Below are 11,162 nucleotides of genomic sequence, written 5' to 3'. Positions count from 1 at the left end.
ATATATATATATATATATATATATAAGCATAGGCATGACTGTGTTTTACGAAGCTTGCTTCCCAACCTCGTGATTTTGAGTTCAATCCCACTGTGACAACTTGGGCAAGTATCTTCTGCTATAGCCTTGTGGGTGGATTTAGTAGACAGAAACTGAAAGAAACTCAGCGTATATATATGTATATATCTATGTGTGTGTCTTTGTGTCTGTGTTTGTTCCCTCTATCACCACTTGATAACTGGTGTTGGTGTGCTTACATCTCCATAACTTAGTGGTTTGGCAAAAGTGACCAATAAGAATAAGTACTAGGCTTAAGAAAAATAAGGCCTGGGGTTGATTTGTTTGACTAAAATCTTTCAAGGTGGTTCTCTAACATGGATGCAATCAGATGACTGAAACAAATAAAAGGATAAATATAGATATAGTGCAGAGATAACACAGATATTATGCAGCTCTAATACAGATGGTGTGCAGATGTAATGCAATTTTGAAAGTTAGATAGGAGTTGTGATAAAGACACTATGATGTGGACATAATATAGCTTTAATAAAATCTCTATAATGGTGCTCATGTATGGCCAAAACCATAGGCATTTATACCATCAAATGTGCATGAAAAAGTCTTGTGCACATATGATGCACATAAAACATAAGTATGATACATATATCGTCATAAAGAATTGTATATAAATGCATGTTAACTTCACTAAACTCATTCTATATTATTCTACAAACATTAGGAATTAATCGCCTGTTATTAATCATCTGGTTGGGTAGGGGGTGAATTCAGACTATTTAAAAAGTTTTACGGTTTTTTTTTTCTTTTTTTCTATTATTTTATTCTGTTTGGTAAACATGCTGTTTGAAGAATTGCTTGCTTTGATACTACAAAGCACATAAGAATTAAACCTGTAATACAAAAGAAACTTAATGGTTTGGAATAACTGACAACTACAACATAATGTATATAGATAGATCTATGCATGTGCATAATATATATATATAAATACAAACACACATATATGTTTATATTTAAATACATTATGTTGTTGTTGGCACTCCGTCGCTTACGACGTCGAGGGTTCTAGTTGATCCGATCAATGGAACAGCCTGCTCGTGAAATTAACGTGCAAGTGGCTGAGCACTCCACAGACATGTGTACCCTTAACGTAGTTCTCGGGGATATTCAGCATGACACGGTGTGACAAGGCTGGCCCTTTGAATTACAGGCACAACAGAAACAGGAAGTAAGAGTGAGAGAAAGTTGTGGTGAAAAATACAGCAGAGTTCGCCACCATCCCCTGCTGGAGCCTCATGGAGCTTTAGGTGTTTTCGCTCAATAAACACTCACAACGCCCGGTCTGAGAATTGAATCCATGATCCTATGACCGCGAGTCCGCTGCCCTAACCACTGGGCTATTGCGCCTCCATAAATACATTATATATAAATACATACATACATATATATACATACATACATACACACACACACACACACATATATATAAATGTATGTGTATTTTTCAATGTGTACAAATGGGTGGGTCATATATATATACATATATACATCCCACCCATGCTAGCATGGAAGGCAGACGTTAAACAATGAAGATGATGTTATATATGTGTGTGTGTGTGTGTGTGTGTGTGTATGTGTATAATACATACATATAAATTCATGCAAACATATATATAAATATGCACACACATACATACATACAAACATACATTCATACACACATACATACATACATACATACATACATTTGTAGTAAATTATTTTTAATGGTGGATCTCCAAAAGATTTGAAGTGTTGCTTTGATTTAATGGTTAAGACATGTCATGCTTATAGAAAATGTGGGTTTGTGTTCCATGGGCAGCCTTCAACTTTTTTCTATCCAAGAAAATTTTTTAGCTTAATATTCTAGATGCTGTTAATCGTAGCTTTATCTCCTTTGAGTTCAACCATTAAAAATAACTTGCTTCATATTGTTTGAAGTCTGTAAATTCTTAAAGTACATATGTGCATGTGTGTGTGCATATGCGGATGCATGTGTGTGTGCATATGTGGATGCATGCATGCGTATGTGTGTGGTATAGTCAACAAAAGGAATACAGTGAACTTGCCATGGGGAGTAGAAAATCCGACATTTTGGACAGTCCTCATTTGGGGTAAAGTTGACTGGAGAGAAATTAATGAGAGATAGCATGCATAGTTTTCTACTCTCTAAGCTAAAACAAAACTGGCTGCAACTGATAAAGAATGGAGGACCATGGAAGCTGCATACCTGAACAGGAAGTCGGAGGAGAAACAGTGTGAGAAAGTAGAAAGAAAGAGGAATGGAATGAAGAGGAGAAGAAGTCAAGTCAAGAGTGAGGTGAAAGGAAAAGATTATGTGAGAGACAGACTGAAGAATAAGAAACGGTTTAATAAACTAAGAGAAGGTTTAAAAACTCTAGAAAATTCAAATGTTGCTTTGGTATTGTGGTTAGAATGTTTGTCATCCTTTCTTCCTCTTACTTCATTAAACCCTTTCTTATCCATCAACTTCCCTTTCTACTTCATCTTTTCCCTTCACCTCACACTTGACTTTGCCCACTTTTCCTCATTCCATTCCTAATCACATATGAAGCTCCTGTATTCCAACATCTTTTCACTGTCACAGCCAGTTTTTCTAACTTAGAAAATGTAAAGCCAAGTTGTCTCTCAAATTTCTCTTCTGTCAACTTTCCCTGAAGTAGAGCTATGTCCAAATTGCTGGATTTTTTGCTCCCCAAGGTTATTTCACTATTCTCCTTTTTTTTATCAATTCCACTAAATAATACAAATCTTGCTGATGCAAACCCTCACCAGTCTGTTTGGATATGTGTGTGTGCTTTATGTAGTATGTATGTATAGTGTCTTCTAGTTTTCTGTCCTACTGTATGTTCCAGAATACTACTCTAGATGTTGCTTTATCAACTGCCAAACATAACGAAAAAAAATAAAACTAATGACTACATAATTACTTAAGTTCTTGTAATATAAGTTAGGTTTTGTTCTAGTCACATCCTATCTTTAAAAAAAACAAAAAAACTATATGTTGGATAATATAGTGCTAAATACACTATAGATGAAAATGAAAATAATCTGGGATTGTTAAAGCTGGAATGCTTTTATCATATGTATTGGAGTAAGGCTGATCTGTGGTGAAACATCAATAAGCTTCAGACAATGTAAAGTTAGTATTGACAGCATTTGAACTTACAAACAAATATTGCCAAACCACTTAAGTACCTACATAGAATAATAAGGGAGTTTCAGTTTTATTACCTAACCTACTAAATATAGTCATGAAGAATACGTTTATGTTTTTTGCTTCTTAATCTAAGCTAATATTTTCAATTGTAGGAGCAAACCGTACACATACAGAAGTCAGTCAGAAACCTGCGTTCCTCTCTGATGATGAAGTAAAACATTTGATCCTTGGGGTAAGCATTTTGGGGTCAACTGACCTATATTTTTGCTATTGTAAATGCGTTTTTGTGTCACCAAAAGCTGGTGTTTAAATTCCAGTAGTTAACTAAAATGATATGATTTTATTCGGATCAGACATTTAAAATATATTGCTTATATATATGTTTCCTATCTAATATATTGTAGACAATGTTTTGAAATTCTAATTGTTGTTTTGTTCCTTGGACACAACTTACAAACCGATGGTGACTGATAAAAATGAGTTTTAAATAGTCATGGTGGATCAGAAGGAACTTGAAATTTCTATAAATGTATTGGAAATAAAAGAAAAACTGAACTTCCATTGTTTTTGTACATGTGTGTATAGATGTATAAACATACGTACATATATACATTCATATGTGCACACACACACACACACACACATGGTCACTGGTAGAAAAGAGATCAACTACCACCACCACAATCTCAACAACTATTACCACTAATATTATCCCACCATCTTCTGCAACTACCACCACCACATCAACACTGACACCTGCACTCTGTCACCAAGCAGTGATGTTAACTGACAGAAATCAATATGACAAGATTGTATCTTCTCTAGTCACCTCTAACTACTCAGCCTCACTATTTACATCAATAACCATTTATATCGACTTGAAACCCATTTATTCCAACCCTACATAATTGCTTCAATTGCTGTTACACTGTTTTCCTATACTGAGTACTACATATCTCTCTCTCTCTCTCTCTTCCCTACATGTACCCAATCCATGTGTGTTCTAACAGCTTATCCCCCCCCCCCACTGTTTCATATCCTTTCTATTAGTGCCCTATACGTCCAACAGCCCTCTCCCTTTCCTACTTATATCCTGTTTATTACTGCTTTATACATCTTCCTATACTGTTCATATCCTTGATGTTGTTACTTCAATTATCTTTACCATTCTCTTTGTCTCTCCTCGGGTTGCTTGCTTAATCCATTAATGATTAATGCACACTAATCCATTAACTGTACACATCCCATCTATCACTACATCATGCCAGCTCAAGCCCTACTCTGACTCCCTGCCTCAGTCACATATTAGTGCAGGCACTGAATGCCATTGCCACTCGCCAAAGTGTCAACTACCATCTCACACTCACTCTCTTATGCCCACTCCACTTCTTTGAAAATAGCTTTGACAGATTCTGACCTTCACAGCATCAAAAGCTGCAAAAACTGTGTATCTGATAAAAATGATTTACTGAGAATGTCATGCAAACATACTTTTCTTGTATCACACCTCATCATGAACCAACAACTGAATCCTACACCAATTTCTCATACTTGCTATTGCCAATATTGTTGTTGATGCTGTTGTTTTATGTTTTTTGTTTTTGTTGTTGTTTAACTGGATGGTTGGTTGTTTCACTGGTTCAACAGTGTAACTGCATCATAGTAATACACAGTAACTACAACAGCATAAGTACCAGCAGCAGCAGCAGCCATTGGATTGAGGTTGGAGTTACTCTAAGTTTTGGTTTGCACTGTTCATACTGAACAGGCTAACAATTGTGCCAGCACACTGGCACAATTGTAAGCCAATCATATATATATATATATATATATATATATATCATTCAACCACTGTAGTGGTTGAATATATTTCATCAATCGCAGCAGCTTCCAAGCTTCACCACTAATTCAGTTCTCAACTAAATTGCAAACTGTTAATAGTTTTAAAAAGGACACCTCCTCAGCTACACTTTGGCATAAATAGTTTGAAATTTGGTTCAGTAGAAAAAAAGTTACATCAAAATATCTGCGACCTCAAGAGGGGCAGTAAGGCACCTATTCACCTTCAATTAACATAAACTTTTTAATTTTAAATAAAAGTATACATTTCTTAGGCTTAAATGAAAGAAAAATGCATGAGGAATTCAGAATCACTAGTTGCATTGAAAAAAATTTAGTAGAAAAAGAGTTATGAGGTAAAATGTTACAAAATTTCCTGTCAGTAAGTAAGAGAGTAAAGGAGTAACACTTCAGCTATAAGAATAAAGAATATATTTCTAAAATGAATGTTTACTTTCTGAGGCAGCGAGCTATCAGAAACGTTAGTGCGATGGGTGATATGTTTAACTGTATTTCGTCTGTCTTTACGTTTTTGAGTTCAAATTTCACTGAGGTGGACTTTGATTATTTCATTAATTTTTTTTAACTAAACACTTTCAAACTTCCAATATTGGTAGAATGTGTTACATAGAACAGGGTTTACTCATAAAGTTTTTGAAAAAATTTCGTATTTTAGAAGTGGTATTTCGTCTGTCTTTACATTCTGAGTTCAAATTCTGTCGAGGTCGAATTTGCCTTTCATCCATTTTGGATCTATTCAATTAGACGTACAGATTATTTAATTAATTTTTTTTTAACTTAAAACTTTCACACTTCCAGTACTGGTAGAATGTGTCACATGGAACAGGGTTTACTCCTTACGCTTTGGACAAAATTTTGTATTTTAGAAGTTATTTCATTAGAACTTACAGAGTGACAATGGACAAATTCGTGTTTGATAAGTGCCAATACACGAAACTCTCAGCTTTTGACTTATTCTCTAACTTCTGCCAATGATATATATACTTATTGCATAAGTATGTTTGTAAAGTAAAATCTTAAATTACTAATTGACACATTATTAATTATAACAGCAATGCCTGGAAAAATCATGGATTACATGGAAAAATGCAAGCATGAAAAGTAATATTCTTAAGATTATAATTTGGAAAAGAGAGAGGCTTGGAAATGTCATTAAGAAAGACTGCTGAACATGGAGAATGAATGGGAGGAGGATAGTCTGCCAAATGTTAACCCAATTTAAGGAATAGCTACCTGAATCGGCAGTGCCCTGGTAGATAAAGCAACTAAGGAAATGAAGACAGCAAAAGGTCCCGGCCCATCAGGAATCGCCGCTGAGATGCTTAAAATATCTGATGGTGTAGGTTATGGTCTAGTCACCCATATTGTAAATCAGGTGGTTCATGAAGGAGTCATACCCAATGACTGGTGTAACAGCACCATATTCAATTGCTACAAAGGTAAAAGTGATGCCTTAAATAGAAATAATTACAGAGGTATCGAATTGTTGGATCAGGTGATGAAAGTTACAGAGAGAGTCATAGCCTAACTAATTCGGGAGAGAGTTAGTCTAGATGAGATGCAGTTTGGTTTTGTGCCAGGCAGAAGCACCACTGGTGCTATATTTCTGGTAAGGCAACTGCAGGAGAAATACCTAGCCAAAGATAAACCTATGTACTTGGCTTTTGTTGACTTGGAGAAAGCTTTTGACAGGGCCCCCCGATCCCTTATCTGGTGGTCAATGTGGAAACTGGTGAGAGCCATGCAGACCTTGTACAGAGACACTACCAGTAAGGTGAGGGTGGGCAACGAGTACAGTGAAGAATTCAGGGAACAAGTAGGGGTTCACCAAGGATTGGTGCTCAACCCCCTCTTGTTCATCATAGTCCCCCAGAGAAATTCAAGACAGGCTGCTCCTGGGTTCTCCTCTATACTGATGACCTTGATCTTCTAGCTGAATCACTACCTGAACTAGAGAAGAAGTTCCAGGTATGGAAGCAAAGTCTAGAATCAAAGGGCCTCAGTGTTAACCTCGTAAAACACCAAAGTAATAGAAAGTAGGAAGGCAAACAAATCACAAATCCCTTCAGGTAGATGGCCCTGGTCAATCTGTAGAAAAGGTGTAGGTAAAAACTCCACAAGATGCACCCAGTGTAAGCTTTAGACACATAAAAGGTGCAGCAACATCAGAGGAAGGTTAACAGGGAAACTAGCTTTTGTATGTGAAAGATGCACAGGTACAAAAAACACTGAAAATGTACAGAAAATAGACTCCATCAATTGCCAGGGGAGAAAGCTAGAGGTTGTAGATAGCATCCATTATCTAGGTGACCATGTTAGTAGTGGAGGTAGATGCCCAGAGAGCATAGCTGTGAGAATAAGATTTGATTGGGCAAAGTTCAGAGAGCTCCTACCCCTGCTGGCAACAAAGGGCCTCTCTCTCAGAGTGAAAGACAGATTATTTGATGCCTGTGTGCGAGCAGCTGTGCTGCATGACAGTGAAACATGGGCTGTGATAGCCAAGGATATGTGCAGGCTTGAAAGAAATGAAGCCAGTATGCTTCACTGGTTGTGCAATGTCAGTGTGCATGTTTGACAGAGTGTAAGCATCTTGAGAGAAAAGTCAGGCAAGAGAGACGACTGCATGAGCATGGTCATGTGATGCATATGGACAAGGACACCTGTGTAAAGAAGTGCCAATCTCTAATTGTGGAGGGAACATGTGCGAGAGGTAGACCCAGAAAGACATGGAACAAGGTGGTGAAGCACGATCTTTGAACTTTGAGCCTCACAGCGGCAATGACTGGTGACCAAGACCTTTGGCAATGTGCTGTACTGGAGAGGACCCATCAAGCTAAGTGCACCGATGCTGGTGGCATGTAAAGAACATCTTTTGAATGTTGGGCCTCACGGAGGCAAAGTGACTTTTTTTATTATTGTTATTATTATTATTATTGTTGTTGTTGTTGTTATGTCTATTATTATTTTTTATGGGTTGTCTTATTGTATTTTTAACATTTCTTTTTTTTATTATTGTTATTTTTATATTTATCTTTTGTCTAAATTTTGTGGGTTGGAGGAAGTTACTCCATCCTGGCTATTATAGTTAATATCGTTTTTTAGTGCTGTATTGTATTTTTCCTTATGTTTATTAAATATTTCTTCATTAGAGGAGAAGTTTGAAATTCTTTTACTTATATTTAGTTATAGGGCTTTTTTGTCTTTGCGAACGATGGTTACTAGAATTATTTATATATCTTAATGTAGAGTTTTCTTTTATATAAGGCTCATGGAGTCTGGTATTTAGGTTACAATTTGCATTTAAATAGTTTATAGAATAGTTTTCGTTTTCTATAATTATGGATAGGCCAAACCTATTAAAGAATTTATGTAATCACTTTTTAAGCAGTTCAAGGCGTCTATTTGAAAGGTTCTTAACTAAGAATAGTGCGTCATCCCTATATAGACCTCTGGTTAATTCAGGGAATTCTCTACCTATATTATCTAAGATATATAGACCTACCAGGTCTGTCGCTTCCGCTGAGTCTGGCGATCCAATTGTAATATCAAAGAGGTCCGGTGTATCTTTCCTCGCCCATAATTCGTTATCAAATTCGATAACAGTCTTACAGGCAGTAAGTATCACTTTTATCTCCCTCATACTTAGATTAGTGTATCTCTTTGCAAAAATGAGAGCACTATTAAGGATAATAAGGTTTATAGATGCATAATAATTCTGTATACCAATTTGTATGAATTTTTGGTTATATCTATTTCCTATTTGTATATTGGGAAACCAATCTAATGCACCTTGTGTGTTTTTCCATAGATGCAGTTTAACTTTATTTTTAAGTGTTGGTAGGTATTTATCTAATATTATTTTACTAAGTTTATTTATGTCAAATTTGTTGGGACATATTAGTCTAACCTGTGTTTTGTTAGGGAAGTTTTCTTTGTGGTCCTTAATTGTTATGCATGGTCTAATCAGAGTAAATGGTTCTGTTTTATCACCTAAATTAAAATCTAGCATAATATTTCTGGCTTGTAGGTTTATCTTTCTTAGTGAGTTATTAGGTACTACCTTATATCTTTTTGTGATGTTTCTAGTTTTATCTGAATGTGTTAAAATACCATTTTAGGTATCAAATTTTCTTATAAGTTTTTTCAATTTTCTCTAGTAAGGATTACCTCTGAGGGGATGGTTTTTTAACTTGATGTTTTTTATGGTACTCCAAAGTTCTTGTTCAAAGCTATCTAGGTGCTTGTTAGCTGGTGGTGCTTTTCTGGATTTGAATAATAACAATAATAAAATCATTAGTAATAATAGTAAAAATTATGACAAAATAGTATTATCAAATATAAAAATAAAAATAAAAATAAGAATAATAACAGAGACTTTAAACATAATATAAGTAACCCTAATAAGGGAAATAATGAATTAGATACTATATGGATAATAATACCTTTTGCTATGCAAATCAAGAATAACATAGTAAAAACAATTTTTAGTTTAATTAACAAACATTTTACAAATGGAAAAAGCAAATATTGGGAGATAATCAATAACAAAACAATAAGAATATGATATAGTCTAACACATAACCTAGCTACCATCATCTCCTCAATTAACAATAGAAAACTGGACACCTTCTATCTAAGTAGAAAAATAACAGAAGTAATACAAACATAAATAATAATGATAATAATAATAACAACTATAATAATAATGATGATAATAATAATAATAATAATAATAATAATAATAATAATAATAATAATAATAATAATAATAATAATAATAATAATAATAATAATAGAAATGGCATGGTTGGTGATAACAACAATAAAAATAATAACAACAACAATAATAATAATATTATTAATAACAGCAACAATGGAAGTGTAAATAATAATAGTATGAATAAAATTACCCTAACAAATAATAATAGTAATAATTATAATAATAATAACAATAATAATAATAATAATAATACTAACATTAATGATCACAATAGTATAAGCAATAATGACATTATTGGGATCAACAATAGCCACAGAACTAATAATATAATAACTGTCAACCATAATAACATAAACCTTACACAGCCACACAGAACATGTGATTGTAGAATAAGTAATAATTGTGTATTTAATAATAACTGCAATAGAAAGGTGATAGTATATCAATGTATAGTAAGTACACAATATGACAGCAAGGTATATGTGGGTGCAAAAAAAAACAATATGAAACAGAGACTTAATTATCATAACAATACATTTAGAAACAGAAATAGGAAAAATTCTACAGGGTTAAGTAGCCATATATGGGAACTTAAGGATGGAGGAATTAACTATAATTTAAATTGGAAAATATTAACAACAGCACCAGCTTATAATACTAAAAACAGAAAATGTATGTTATGTATTAATGAAATTTTCTTTATAATTGGGATTAAAATTCCGCTTATTAACAGCAATGCTTCCTGTCTTCATAAAATCGGGCATACCTTTTCCAAATATCACTAGAACCTAGTATTAAAATACCTCTACTGACATAATGATAATAATCATTATTCGAGTTATTACTGATGTTATACTGTATTATATAATATGTGATAATTATGCAGGTATATATAAAAGAGGGTATATATTAAGTTAGCTATAATTATATACATGTATGTATGTGTGAGTATATATTACTATTGTTGCTACTTTTGTATCAATATATGTGGGTATGTGTGTATATATATATATCTATGTGCGCGCACTTGTGTATATATATATTTATGTATGCACACACATATATGTAGGTTTAGGTAGGTATGTTTATGTTTTATGTCTTTTGCTGGTACCTTTAACAAATAAACATTGACTAGCTGATAATTTACATTTAATTACACTCCACAAGTATATAAAGTAATAATATTATCCAGTACTACCCTTTGGACTTAATCAGGTTTTTTTTTTATATATATAAGCTAGTATATGTGTATGTGTGGGTATATACATGTATATATATATATATATATATATATATATATGTGTGTGTGTGTGTGTGTGTGTGTGTGTGTGTGTGTGTGTGTGT

General features: G+C 33.8%; 1 protein-coding gene across 3 annotated transcripts in view; it reads left to right on the top strand.

The window, feature by feature from the left end:
- LOC106873181 (basic helix-loop-helix ARNT-like protein 1) overlaps nucleotides 1–11,162 on the top strand; it is a 789,862-nt gene that overhangs the window by 702,409 nt on the left and 76,291 nt on the right. For all 3 annotated transcript variants that reach the window (XM_052969590.1, XM_014920418.2, XM_014920416.2), the window contains one exon: nucleotides 3,391–3,470. In XM_052969590.1, the coding sequence (XP_052825550.1) occupies nucleotides 3,391–3,470 (80 nt within the window). The remainder of the gene's footprint in view (nucleotides 1–3,390; nucleotides 3,471–11,162) is intronic.

The sequence above is a fragment of the Octopus bimaculoides genome, chromosome 7 (genome assembly GCF_001194135.2).
Source record: "Octopus bimaculoides isolate UCB-OBI-ISO-001 chromosome 7, ASM119413v2, whole genome shotgun sequence".
NCBI lineage: Eukaryota > Metazoa > Mollusca > Cephalopoda > Octopoda > Octopodidae > Octopus > Octopus bimaculoides.
Note: the sequence above shows the minus strand (reverse complement) of the source record. Positions and strands in the feature narration are given on the sequence as shown.